The sequence below is a fragment of the Ictidomys tridecemlineatus genome, chromosome 5 (genome assembly GCF_052094955.1).
Source record: "Ictidomys tridecemlineatus isolate mIctTri1 chromosome 5, mIctTri1.hap1, whole genome shotgun sequence".
Taxonomy (NCBI): Eukaryota; Metazoa; Chordata; class Mammalia; order Rodentia; family Sciuridae; genus Ictidomys; species Ictidomys tridecemlineatus.
In genome coordinates this window covers 61,801,789-61,817,145 of record NC_135481.1, presented here as the reverse complement: position 1 = coordinate 61,817,145, position 15,357 = coordinate 61,801,789, and the positions used below count along the sequence as shown (strand labels likewise).

At 33.4% G+C, this 15,357-nt stretch overlaps 1 protein-coding gene across 28 annotated transcripts in view; it reads right to left on the bottom strand.

Moving 5' to 3' along the window:
• Positions 1–15,357, bottom strand: part of Gphn (gephyrin) — a 595,586-nt gene that overhangs the window by 88,786 nt on the left and 491,443 nt on the right. For all 28 annotated transcript variants that reach the window (XM_040276071.2, XM_078050082.1, XM_040276074.2 and 25 more), the window contains one exon: positions 4,842–4,934. In XM_040276071.2, coding sequence (XP_040132005.1) covers positions 4,842–4,934 — 93 coding nt within the window. The remainder of the gene's footprint in view (positions 1–4,841; positions 4,935–15,357) is intronic.

Here is a 15,357-nt window from a genome sequence, read left to right as displayed (position 1 = left end):
CTTGAAATTGCTCTCTTCCTCTTCCTTTTTTCATGTCCAGAAAACACTTATCCTTTTTTTTTTTTTTTTTTTTTTTTTTTTTTTTTTGTAGCTGGGATGAACTCAGGGGTATTTATTCACTAAGCCACATCCCCAGACCTTTTTATATTTTATTTAGAGACAGGATCTCACTAAGTTTCTTAGGGCCTCACTAAATTGCTGAGGCTGGCTTTGAACTTGTGATCTTCCTGCCTTAGCCTCACAAGCTGCTGGGAATACAGACATGAGCCACTGTACCTGGCAACACTTTTACTTTTGTTCACATATTTATTTGAAGAATTTATATCATTTGACATAAAATTGATTCTAGGAGATAACTATTCATTGTGGCACTGTATAGAAAATAGCCATCTTCAAAGCATTTGCCATAGATTTATTCTTTATTTCTTTTTCCAGCACCATATATAATCTCTCCTTAAGCCTCTTGAAATACTGTATAGTTATTCATTTATTTTCAATAATAAAGAATTTCATCATTTCTATGTTAGGACTGAATAAACTGAAGGCCTCTATAAATAACATAACTTTCAGAGAGCCTAGAAAATATTTTTCACAGAGGAAGAAGGCAGAAGTGTTAACAATTCATCTGCTCTGATTGTGAAACTACAACTGTATGATAGACACAGGGTAACAGCATTTAAGTATATACTAAAATCAAGATTACAGGAAGAGTTGGGGCAGGGAATGTGAAAAAAGAAGGTAACAACATTGGGGTGAAAGGGTCAAAATAGCAATTACGTGGGAAACTAAATTGGGGAAATTGTTTGGAGTTTTAATTGTACTGTCTTTTCTTATGGACAAGTGGGAGCTGGGAGTAGGATAAGAGAGAGATATTTGGTATTCTTTTCCAGGGGAAATGCCTGTTTATTGTTACTATTGGGAAAGAAGGTATTTATTTCCTCAAATATAGTATCTTAAACTCTCTAGAAATAACTAAAATTAATTATTCCAAGTTATTCATCACATAAATAATATTCCTCTTTTGCATCTGAGTATTCTACAGTGGAAGGTAATAACAGGCTACCAAATGGGTTGAAAAACCAGATGAGGTGGAAGATTATTCAAATAGAATAGAAACCCTGAGACATGAACATTACTGCAAGAATAAGAACTGATTCTAAATCAGAATGGTTGTGGACTGTTCATATTGAATTTTAGTGTACTTTAGCATAATGGATTTCAGTTAAACACATAAACTGTTAATAATAGCCAAGCAGTAAGATAATGGGTTGTTTCATAATGTTCTTTTTGATTTCTGATTAAAGTATTTTAAACCAGAATGTAAAAAAGAAAAGAGAAATTAAAAATTTACTCAGATGGCAAGAATTTCTCTTAATATATTCTTTCAGGATTGTATGTTATACATGGTTTTCATAATAATTCCTGGGTTATTAAAATAGTCCCTTTCTCTAAATGATGCCAACACAAGTTCTGAAGGGATAAATCTTTCAACTTAAACTTTTTGAATAAATTTAAACTTGAGATTCAGAGGTATTTTTGCCTTTATTAATATCTAGGAAGAAACTGTGAGACGATAGGTACCCACATTGATACTAGTGGGTATAAATGCATCAAGAGGATGATCAGTGTGATCAGTGTTAAGGAAGAAATAAAATTTCAAAAACATGAAGAATAAAAATATTATAGTGATTCTAATTCTTAATATGCCACTTTCATTTTCTTTTTTTTCCTATTTTTATCTTTCAGATTCTCTCCTTCCTGAATATGGTTTTAGGTTTAGTAGATCTTCCTGTTACTTATATCATTATCACTTGATTTCTGCATTCCTGACATTCTATTCTTTCTGTTTTTAAAAAATCTTTTTTTTTTTTAAATTTCCTTAGTCACTTTATTACTGTCTTGACTGTTCAACCCACATACCTTAAAGCAAGTGATCCTCCAACTGCTTTGGAGTTTTATCCCACATGTTTCTGAAGGATACTGGCTAATGCTTAGTGCTCCAGAGCAAGTTAGCAACCTCTTACACCTAGAGGGTTAGCAATGCTCACGAGTGCCACTGGTTATTACTGGAAGGCCTAAGGCAAAGGCAAAGGGGAAGAAAAAAGGGAGAATAAAGGAAGTGGGGAGAAAGGAACTGAGTAAAGGAAGACAGAGGTGGAGAGAAGGAGGTACACAAAGTAGAAAGTGGTAGAGAGCCATAACAATTGCCTCAAGGATTTATTTTTTTTTGGACTAAAACACTGCCTGGGGTGATAGTATGTCAGTGAAGAGACTAATAAATACAGTTACCTTTTAAATGAAAATCTTAATTACTAATAGAGTTTATCTTCCTGAATTAGAGACAAAATATACACTGAAAAATTCAGCTTTGTTAAAAAAACATGTCTTTTTGTCCACCAAAGACTATTGATGCTTCAATTATAATGTATAATAAGCATACTTACTTTGAGATTTAACCAAATCCACAATAATCATGTTATATGTTATGTCTTTGTTATAAGTTCATATCTTAGAGAACTAGGAAAATTTTGTGAGAAAGAATGTGAATCAGTTGCATGTTAGATAATATCTTGGACTTTTTATACTGTGAAATGTCATTTGAAAATTTTCTTTTTGGGGAAATAACTAAAAATAACACTATTCCAAAACAAAAGAATAAAGAAGATACTGAATAGTAACTTTATATAAAAAATAATGGATTCTATAGTAACAAAAAGGCTCTTTTATGGCTCATCTGAGTTAAGTTTTGTGTAACAAAAAAGGTAAGTGAAATGGTTTCTTTTTTATTGAGTTGCTTTTAGTTACCTCAGTTAAAAATTACAGAATAACATTGTCTTTGAGAACAATACTGCATAAATAATTTATTTCTCACTCTTCGACTGTATATTTCTCTAGTATTTAATCTGTTGTAGTTGTTTTACTCTGTAAGTAAAAATTGTCATTTTATAGTAATACTATATGGCCACAAATTATAAGATCAAAACTGAATTTAGATGGGGAATAAGAAATAAGAATAATCAATAAAACTATGGGAAAAATAAAATAATTTTCTTTCTGGACAGTATTCATTCTCAAATACTACAGAAGGAATTGATTTGAAAGGAAAAAAATACAAAAGCCATTAGAAGTTATTTATTTTGGCTTTCTCAGTTTCAGAAGTAGTCTGATCTAGTGATATCAAGCTAAATGAGGCAAATTCAAGATAGATTTTTTGGGAAAAAGTACACTAGGGGAAATTAAAATATAAAAACCAATCTTCCCACTATCTTATTTACACAGACTATGAGAGTAACAATTCAGATAAATATCCTTTGTTTCAGAGATTTTTTAAGAAAACATAATAATAATAATAATAGTGATAATAGTTATTACTACTAAACATTTAAAAAATTATTGAGTTCTTTTTTTGTTTGTGTGTGCCAGGCATTTTATAAGGTTTTCTATGGTCTTATTTAATCCTCAAAACAACTCGTCAGAATAAGTGTTATTATAATTATCACTATTTTACAAATGAGAAAATCAAGGCTTAAAAATTTTGTGACTTTGTTAAAGTTACATAGATGATTCTAGTATTAGAACCCCAAGTCTGACTTTGGGCAAAGCCCATACATAGCCTTAACCATTTGCTACACTGCCTTCCAATATAAAAAGTTACTGCTAAGAAATACTAATAGAACATGAAGGAGATTAATGAATACATCTAATTACAAGAAAAAATTTACTTTAAGGCTAGATGTGGTTAAAAAAAAAACAAAAAGCAAGTAAGAGAAGATACATATTTAACTGACATTAAAAAGGAATTGGCCTATGAGGAAATAGACATGTTTAACCTAATTGAAGTATTATAAAATATATACATGTACTGAAACATTACATGGTACTCCAACAATATGTATACTTTTTATATTTTAGTTAAAAATAAATAAATGATTGGACTTTTCAACAATGCTGATAAATTAAGAAATTTTTTAGTTTTCTTTGTTATAAGACTTGAATCAACAATTAATAATGTAATGATGATGTATTGTTATTTTGAAGTTGCTGAGTAGATTTTAAGTGTTTTTATCACAAATAATAAGGTAATGCATATGTTGACTAGCTCAATTGAACCACTGTACAATGTATACATATTTCAAAATATCATGCTGTATATGGAAAAACAAAACAAAAACAAAAAAAATCCAATAATAGTTTCTAAGCAATTTAGTTTATTTTCATTTTGGGTTCTTAGATTGGATTTTGGGTAGGCATGTGCTATTTAGTTTTTGCTTTTAAGCTTTATGCAATCTCAGGCAACTCTGAGGGCATGGCTGCTAGTACCATCTGGGGCTCCAGAGCTTTGAAATATGGCATCTTTCAGAGAAAGGTTTCCCTCATACTTGCTTTACATGAAGCCCTTTACTAATGTTTGAGTTTGAAGCAAGAGAACAGACTGTCTCACTTAATGCCTATGTTGAGAATTGGCTCACTTTCCTGAGACTGTATAGATATTTTCAACAGAGAATATTTAGAACACTAGACAAAGACTAATTTCTGTCTGGCATGTGTAGGGGTCAATAAATAAATTATAGTAACTGTGTTTTTATTTGATCATTATATATTATTTGTAAATAAGAGTTGTCTTTTAACTATCATATTTTCATTGAAAAGTTTTAATTATGATTGTGCCATAAAATTTATAATTGTAGATAAGCATGATTATCTGTGAATTTAAGTTATTCTAACAATCACAGGGGAAATACACATAACAGTAATTGGGTGCCTGGGCTGAGACAAAAAAAATGAAAAGAAAAAAAAATACAGCATGAATATGATGAACTCAAGTAAACAAAAACATTTACCTCGGACAGCATAGCCATCTTTTACCGATGCTGGGAAGGGGGGTAGGTTGTCTTTTGCATATACATCTTGAGCAAGGACTCGCCCCATTCCATCTGATAGAAAAAAAGGAAATATAAATATTGTTAACAATGGGGTAAGCAAGCAGTCTTAAACAAGATGGGGTGAATACTTGTCTGACACCACTTATGATGGGCTCAGATTTCCTGATTTCAGTCCTAGGGAATAGGAGACAGAAAGAAAAGGTGCATCCTAGTACTTAAAATAAAAGATTACGTTCAGTTAACCATAGTAATTTTGCAGAGATTATATGAATGTGGGTTGCTATACAATCAACAAAGATGTGCTCTGATGATGTATCATTATTTCTTTAACAACCCAAATACGATGTTCCTTAAAAATAAAGCCAAATCTTCAACATTTTCATATCCACTGATTCAGTAATTTCCCTTCTAGAAATCTACCCTCAGAAAATAGATTAATTTTGATGCACATTTATTTTTAATTTTTATTATTATTATTTTTTAGTTATACATGACAGTAGAGTATATTCTGATGATTTTAAACAAATATGGAGTACATCTTATTCTAATCAGGTATCCCAGTCTTGTGGTTGTATGATGTGGAGATTCACTGTGGTGTATTTATATATGTACACAGGAAAATTAAATCAGATTCCTTCCAGTGTCTTTCCTATTCTTACCCCCTCCCTTTTCTTCATTCCTCTTTGTCTAAACCAATTACTTTCTAATTCACACCCTCCCCCACTTATTTTGGTTAGTCTCCACATATCAGAGAAAAATCTGAACTTTGTTTTTTAGGGATTGGCTTATTTCATTTAGCATGATAGTCCCCAGATCCAGCAATTTACTAGCAAAAGTCAGAAAGTTATTCTTTTTTTTTTTATGGCCGAGTAATATGCCCATGTGTATATATAACACATTTTCTTTATTTATTCATCTGTCAAAGGACATGTAGGTTGGTTCTACTGTGAATTGAGTTGCTATAAACATTGATGTGGCTAGATCATTGTAGTATGCTGATTTTTAGTCCTTTAGGTATAAACCTAGGAGTGGATAGCTGGATCAAATGGTGGTTCCATTCCAAGTTTTCTGAGGAATCTCCATACTGCTTTCTAGAGTGGTTGGACTAATTTGCATTTCCACAAGCAATATGAGTATACCTTCTCCCCCACATTCTCAAACTTTTGTTGTTACTTGTATTCTTGATAATTGTCATTCTGACTATAGTGAGATGGAATCTCAGTGCAGTTTTAATTTGCATTTTTCCAATTGCTAGAGAGGTTGAACAATTTTTCATATATTATTCACATAGTTTTTCTTCTGTAAAGTGTCTGCTTAGTTTTGGTGACCATCTATTGTTTGGGTTATTTGTTTTTTTGGTGTTAAATTCTTTGAATTCTTTATATATCCTGGAGATTAATGTTTGGAGGTGTAGGTGGCAAAGATTTTCTCCTATTCTGTAGGCTCTCTCTTCATGTTCTTGTTTCTATTGCTGTGAAGAAACTTTTTAGTTTGATGACATTCAATTTATTGATTCTTGTTTTTACTTGTTGTACTTTAGGAGTCTTGTTGAGGAAGGTGGTTCCTAAGCAAACAAAAGCCTTCTACAGGGCTTTTGGTCTTTGATACACTTTGAGTTTTGTGTAGGCTGAGAGATAGAGGTTAAATTTCATTCTACTATGTATGGATTTCCACTTTTCCCAGCATCATTTGTTAAAAAGGCTATCTTTTCTCCAATGTATGTTTTTGGTGCCTTTGTCTAGTATGCGGTTACTGTATTTATGTGGGTATGGCTCTGTGTCGTCTCTTCTGTTCCATTGGTCTTCATGTCTGTTTTTATGCCAATACCATGCTATTTTTGTTACTATAGCCTGTGGTGTAATTTCAGGTCTGGTATTGTTGTCTCCTGCTTCACTTTTCTCACTAAGGATTGCTTTGGCTATTCTGGGCCTCTTATTTTTCCAAATGAATTTCATGGTTGCCTTTCTACTTCTATAAAGGATGCTATTGGATTTTTAATAGGAATTGCATTAAATCTATATAGCACTCTTGGTAACATGGCTGTTCTGATAATATTAAGTCTGCCTATCCAAGAACATGGGAGATCTTTCTGTGATACACATTTATTTCAGAGTTGTTTACATTAGTTCAAAAATGGAAATCAAAAGAGCAATAATATAGGTATTTAAAAAAAGGTCTATCCCTATGATTAAATATTATGCTGCCTAAAATAATACTTACAAAGAATAATCATGGACAAAAGAAAACTCTTAAAATGTATATTTAAAAAATGCACAATTGAACATTTAATATATAATCTTAACTACATTAAGATGTATGTATATCGGAGCCAACTTTTTCTTCTATCAGGTGCAGAGTCTCTGATTTGATATCAAGCTCTTTGATCCATTTTGAGTTAACTTTTGTGCATGGCGAGAGAAAGGGGTTCAGCTTCATTTTGTTGCATATGGATTTCCAGTTTTCCCAGCACCATTTGTTGAAGATGCTATCCTTCCTCCATTGCATGCTTTTAGCCCCTTTATCAAATATAAGAAAGTTGTAATTTTGTGGATTGGTCTCTGTGTCCTCTACTCTGTACCATTGGTCCACCCGCCTGTTTTGGTACCAGTACCATGCTGTTTTTGTTACTATTGCTCTGTAGTACAGTTTGAAATCTGGTATCGCTATACCTCCAGATTCACACTTCCTGCTTAGAATTGCTTTTGCTATTCTGGGTCTTTTGTTTTTCCATATGAATTTCATGATTGCTTTCTCTATTTCTACAAGAAATGCTGTTGGGATTTTGATTGGCATTGCATTGAACCTGTAGAGAACTTTGGGTAATATCGCCATGTTGATGATATTAGTTCTGCCTATCCATGAACAGGGTATATTTTTCCATCTTCTATTTCTCTCTTTCGGGTTCTGTAGTTTTCATTGTATAAATCTTTCACCTCTTTTGTTAGGTTGATTCCCAAGTATTTTATTTTTTTTGAGGATATTGTGAATGGGGTGGTTTTCCTCATTTCCATTTCAGAAGTTTTGTTGCTGATATACAGGAATGCCTTTGATTTATGCGTGTTGATTTTATATCCTGTCACTTTGCTGAATTCATTTATTAGTTCTAGTAGTTCCTTTGTAGACCCTTTTGGATCTTCTAGGTATAGAATCATGTTGTCAGCAAATAGTGATAATTCATGTTATTCTTTTCCTATTTTTATGCCTTTAATTTCTTTTGTCTAATTGCTCTGGTTAGTATTTCAAGAACTAAATTGAATAGAAGTGGTGAGAGAGGGCATCCCTGTCTTGTTCCAGATTTTAGAGGGAATGCCTTCAGTTTTTCTCCATTTAGGATGATGCTAGCCTGAGGCTTAGCATATATAGCTTTTACAATGTTAAGGTAAGTTCCTGTTATCCCTAGTTTTTCTAGTGTTTTGAACATAAAGGGATCTACATATTGTGGGGTTGGGCTCCAAATTCCTTAATAGGACGTCCATAGCCCAAGAGTTAATAACAAGAATAAACAAATGGGACTTACTTAAACTAAAAAGTTTTTTCTCAGCAAGAGAAACAATAAGAGAAGGAAATAGGGAGCCTACATCCTGGGAACAAATTTTTACTCCTCACACTTCAGATAGAGCCCTAATAGCCAGAGTATACAAAGAACTCAAAAATTAAACAATAAGAAAACAAATAACCCAATCAACAAATAGGCCAAAGACCTGAACAGACACTTCTCAGAGGAGGACATACTATCAATCAATAAGTACATGAAAAAATGCTCACCATCTCTAGCAGTCAGAGAAATGTAAATCAAAACCACCTAAGATACCATCTCACTCCAGTAAGATTGGCAACCATTATGAAGTCAAACAACAATAAGTGCTGGCAAAGATGTGGGGAAAAGGGTACACTTGTACATTGCTGGTGGGACTGCAAATTGGTGCGGCCAATTTGGAAAGCAGTATGGAGATTCCTGGGAAAGCTGAGAATGGAACCACCATTTGACCCAGCTATCGCCCTTCTTGGACTATTCCCTGAAGACCCTAAAAGAGGGATACTACAGGGATACTGCCACATCAATAATCATAGCAGCACAATTCACAATAGCTAGACTGTGGAACCAACCTAGATGCCCTTCAATAGATGAATGGATAAAAAAAATGTGGCATTTATACCCAATGGAGTATTATGCAGCACTAAAAAATGACAAAATCATGAAATTTGCAGGGAAATGTATGGCATTAGAGCAGATTATGCTAAGTGAAGCTAGCCAATCCTTAAAAAACAAATGCCAAATGTCTTCTTTGATTTAAGGAGAGCAACTAAGAACTGAGCAGGGAGGAAGAGCATGAGGAAAAGATTAACTTTAAACAGAGATGAGTGGTGGGAGGGAAAGGGAGAGAGAAGGGAAATTGCATGGAAACGGAAGGAAACCCTCAATGTTATACAAAATCACATACAAGTGGTTGTAAGGGGAAAGGGGGGGAAAAACAAGGGAGAGAACTGAACAACAGCAGATGAGGTAGAGAGGGAAGATGGGAGGGGAGGGGAGGGGGGATAGTAGGGTATAGGAAAGGCAGCAGAATACAACAGTCACTAATATGGCATTATGTAAAAATGTGAATGTGTAACTGATGTGATTCTGCAATTTGTATTTGGGGTAAAAATGGGAGTTCATAACTCGCTTGAATAAAATGTATGAAAGATGATATGTCAAGAGCTTTGTAATGTTTTGAACAACCAATAAAAATGATGTATGTGTGTGTGTATGTGTGTGTGTGTGTGTGTGTGTATATATATATATATATATATATATATATATATATCTCAATGGACAAGACAAAAAGGACATGCAGAAAAATGCAAAGCATTTGTTATTTCAGAATGTTGGAATAATTTATGATAATTTTTATTCACTTTGCTATCGTTTTATGAAAATTTCCAAGTTTTCTACAATAAACACGAGTCATTTTTATATCCACAAGTCATTTTTATATAATGGTTTTCATTATTAAATAGAAAAAATTAAAAATAAGAAGGAGTTTCCTGGTCATTCCATTTGAATTTTAGCATTTGATTTTGACTTCATTAACCTAAATGATTTAGTGACAGTTAAAATGCATCAGGGGATGGGGATATAGCTCAGCTCGTAGAGTGCTTGCCTTACATGCACAAGGCCCTGGGTTCAATTCCCAGCACCAAAAAAAAAAAAAAAAAGTGTACTAGTAATCTATGTTGTAGAGAATATTTTGATAGAGTCATAACCAATTCCTCAGAAGGTATCTTTATTATTAGTTTAAAAGTAGAATAAAAATAAGTAGAAGATAGAAGAAGAGGAAGCAAAAAAATCAAGATAAGAAGTAATATAGGATTGGATTTACATGAAGTTTTTCTGTAATTGACAAAATTTCATTGTTTCCACAGCTAAATAAGTGAAGCTGTATTTTGGGGGGTTTTGATCTTCTTAGCCATCTCTGGCTGTACTTTCCAGATTCTAGGATCCAGAAGTTGTACAGAGACATTTTAAATTTTGTACTCTAATTTATAGCAAATTGTATTATTGACTCTTTCCTGTTAGAGAAATGATACCTAAATTGTAGGGAGTGCTTCTTGATGGATCTGAGCTTTAGATATTCCTAGAAGATTGAAGTTATTCTGGATCTTTGGACCATGTAAGACAGAGAAGTGGTGGTCTGATTTATATTCACATATACAATATTAACTCCTAAATAGATCAGAGGTTATAAGGTAGTCCCTGGTAGTAAGCATTAGGACATTTGTCTAAGATCATGATTAAGCTATAGGGCTGGAGATATAAGCTCAGTTGGTAGAGTGCTTGCCTCACATGCACAAGGTCCTGGGTTCAATCCCCAGCACAAAATAACTAACTAACAAACTAACTAAATTAATTAATTAAAATAAAATAAAGGCATGCTGTCCATCTACAACTACAAAATTTTTTTTTTAAAAAAACGTAAGCTCTATACTAGCTCAGATTCTAAGAGAATGAGTTTGCTGGGATTTCTGAATAGTTCCCTACTAGTGGTTAATAATTAAAAATAGTACAAGGGCTATTTTCCTGGCAACCAGCCCTGTTAGTAAACATTTATTAACATTTTATAAATTAATAAGTAACATCACATACAAAATATTATTTAATCCCACAAAAATCTAGTAAAGCATTACATTTACTTTACATATGAGGTTTAAATAACAGTAGGTTATTTACTCAAGGTCATATATGGCTAAATTATACATAGTAATGAGATTAACTTAAAAATAATCATATATGCATGGAATTTAACTTGCTCCATTTCAGACCCCAGTGATTTCTTTCATTCCCCTTATTCCTTTCCTTACTGGTTTTCCTTCTATTTGTATGTTGTTTTTTTTTTAAATTGGTGCTTTATAAATGTATACAAAGGTGGAATTCACTGTAGTATATTTGTATAGGTACACAGTGTAATTTTGTCAAATTAATTCTATATTTTTTCCCTTTCCTCAACCCTTCTCCTCCCTTTCAATTTCATTCCTCTACTCCACTGATCTTCCGTTTTTGTGAGATTTGGCCCCCTCACCCCTTTTACCCTTACTTTGTTCTAGCTTTCACATTGAGATAAAAACATTTGACCTTTGACTTTCTGAGTCTGGTTAATTTCACTTAGCATGATAGTCTCCAGTGCTATCCATTCACCATAATTTTATTTTCCTTTATGGTGAGTAAAACTCTATTATATATTTAAACTACATTTTTTTTATTCATTCATCTGTTGATGGGCACCTGGGTTAGTTCCTTAACCTGGCTTGTGAATTGTGCTGTTATAAATGTTGATGTGCTTGTCTCACCTTATAAATACGCAGGAGTGGGACAGCTGGGCCATATGGTGATTCTATTCCTATTCTTTTGAGGAATCTCCATACTACTTTCCAAAGTGGTTGTACTAATTTGTTGTTCCAATAACAATGTATGAGTATACATTTTCCCCCAATTTTCATCAGTATGACTCTTTTAATATTCACATTCCAAGAAGATAGGGGCTGCCCACTTAGCATGCTAAATTTGAAAGACTACTGATATAGATAACTGTAGATCTCATAGTAAACAAATGAAATAACACAATACTCTGAGGACAGAAATGATGATTATCTGCTGCTTTTGCACATTTGGAACACATGGAAGTGGAAGGAAGTTGATTAAGGTATCACTGAGAAAAGATTATCAGCTGGCTTGATTTTTCTTTTAATTCCCAAGTTATTCATATATTTTATTGTGCAATTCCACTAAGGAGGCCTTTTATGATACAGAACCTACTCAATCATAATTGGATAAAATTTGATTCTGGAAACTAAAGTATAGTTTGTTCTGGTAGTTTGCAATAATTATTTGATTTATGTTTACATATACAATAATACTATTTGCTATGAATCAGAGTAAAAATTTAAAATGTCTCTGTACAACTTCTGGATCCTAGGATCTGGAAAGTACAGCCATAGATGGCTAAGGAGATCAAAACCCCCAAAAATTCAGAACAAAAAACTTTGTTCTGGTAGTTTGCAATAATAATTGCTCCCCACCCCGATCCTAACAAACACACAAACATCATAAAATATCCCTCAGATTTCTGAGGATGCTCAAATAATAACTTTGTAATAACAGAGTTATTTAAATGCCACTGAAACTACATTAGGCTATAAAATAATAATCATATCATATCACTAATAATTCTTCAGTGTTAGTTGAAGAGTCATCTATCATAATGTGGGAAATGTTTATATTGAGAATGAGGTTTTTTTTGACAAGCATCAAGCTTTTTTTTGGTGACAAATGTCTAGTTTCTAATAAAGTGTGATTTGTCTTTTTTTTTTTTTTGTGGGGTGCTGGGAATCAAACCCAGAGCTTCATGCATTCTAGGCAAGTGCTCTACCACTGAGCTACATTCCTGGACCAGCAATTTGTCATATCTTCCTCATGCTGTTTTTTTTTTCCCCCTCATTTCTGTGCCTTTGTAGATAATGTTGCTTTAGACAGGAGTGTTTTTTTTCTTTCCCCTTTCCTCCTACTGGCAAATCTCATACATCTTTCAAAGGTCATATCATATAATGCCTCACTGGTTTTCTTTTATCGGGGCAAATTAATTCATTGACTAATTTATTTACAAATTCATCAAATGCTGGGATCTTCTATGTGCTAAACACTAAGGATAAAAACACCAGTAGGACTTAGCTGATGTCCTCAAAGAATTTATGTGTATAGTACATGTGAGAAAGAAGAAAAGGAAAAATATGCAAAAGATTATAAGATAGAATAATATGGGCAATCAGAGAGATAAGTACAGGGTGATACAGAGACATACAGAAAACTATCAACCAAGAATCTGTGGAACATTTAGAAAATTTTCCTAGATGAAATAAAACCTGAGCTAAAATTTAGAGAGTAAAAAGCACCAGGTAGAAGAGGGGGGCATTTTAGACAAATAAAACAGGATAAAGGAGTTCAAACAATCTTGTAAAACCAAGAATCTAAGAAGGGACTTTAAAACAGATAATTAACAGTAATGACTTCAAGTTAACTTACCAGCAGAGTATAAGTCTCTTAACAAATAATGAGATCTGACTTAGGAATTTCTTTTGTGACAAGGAAGAGAATGTTTCAGAGGGACTGCATTTATTCTTAATGTTTTGATAATATTTGTATCCATGTTATTATATACTTTTCACTTGTATTATAGTTATCTGTGGAACTTCTCTGACTTCTCCATCAGGCTATCAACTTCTTATTGTCATAGCGTCTATCACTCATCTTTGTATACTAGTACCAACACAGTGCTTTGTGCACAAAAGATATACAGTAAAGGTTTGTTCAGTCACTGAGTATATTAATGGTTATGTCTCATGAAAAAATATCAGACAAGTGGAGAAGACGTTCTTAGCAATAAAACATAACCAACTTTACCAAAGAGAATAAAAATAGGAAAGGATCTCTTGCTACCTCATCTTTACTCTCATTATTCCCCATCTGGATTCCATCCCCCCCCATAGTGCTTCCTGATCTCCAGACCTATGATCGTGACTTCCCTAAATCTGTATTATCATTTTCCTTTTTGCTAACCAAAGGAACAATGCATTTTCAAGACTTCATTCAAACAGTGAATCTTTTTAATTAAATTATTTATTTATTCTAATTTGTTATTCTACCGTCTTTCTTACCCCCATCCCCACTCCATTTCCCTCCCCTCCCCTTTGCCCTATCTAAAGTTCATCGATTCCTCCTATGCTCCCCCTGTATCGCCATTATGAGTCAGCATCCTCATACCAATGACAACATCTGGCCTTTGGTTTTTTGGGATTGGCTTACTTTACTTAGCATATATTCTCCAACTCCATCGATTTACCTGCAAATGCCACGATTTCATTCTCTTTTAATGCTGAGTAATATTCCATTGTGTATATATACCAAAGTTTCTCTATCCATTTATCTACTGAAGGGCATCTGGTTTGGATCCACAATTTAGCTCTTGTGAATTGTGCTGCTATAAACATTGATGTGGCTGTGCCCCTGTAGTATACTGTTTTTAAATCCTTTTTGTATTAACTGAGGAGTGGGATAGCTGGGTCAAATGGTGATTCTATTCCCAGTTTTCCAGAGAATCTCCATACTGCTTTCCATTATTGGTTGTACCAATTTGCAGTCCCACCAGCAATGTATGAATGTGCTTTTCCCCCACATCATCGCCAACGCTTATTATTGTTTGTATTCTTGATAGCTGCCATTTTGACTGGAGTGAGATAAAATCATAGAGTAGTTTTGGTTTGCATTTCTCTAATTGCTAGAGATGTTGAACATTTTTTCATATATTTGTTGACTGATTGTATATCCTTTTTTTTTGATGTTAGGGTTTTTGAGTGCTTTACATATCCTAGGGATTAGTCTTCTATCTGATGTGCTGTGGTAAATATTCGCTCCCATTCTGTAGGCTCTCTATTCACCTCACTGATTGTTTCTTTTGCTGTGAAGAAGCTTTTTAGTTTAAATCCATCCCATTTATTGATTTATTTCTTGTGCTATAGGAGTCTTATTAAGGAAGTTGGGGCCTAATCTGACATGATAGAGGGGGCTGGGGTTGTGGCTCAGTGGTACAGCGCTCACCTGGTACGTGTGAGGCACTGGGTTCGATCCTTAGCACCACATAAATAAATAAATAAAGGTATTGTGTCCATCTACAACTAAAAAATACTTTTAAAAAATATGACATGATGGAGATTTGGATCTACTTTTTCTTCCATTAGGCACAAGGTCTCTGGTTTAGTTCCTAGGTCCTTGATCCACTTTGAGTTGAGTTTGTGCATAGTGAGAGATAGAGGTTTAATTTCATTTTGTTACATGTGGATTTCCAGTTTTCCTAGCACCATTTGTTGAAGAGGCTATCTTTTCTCCAATATGTGTTTTTGGCACCTTTGTTAAAATCAGAACTGAAATCAATGAAATTGAAAT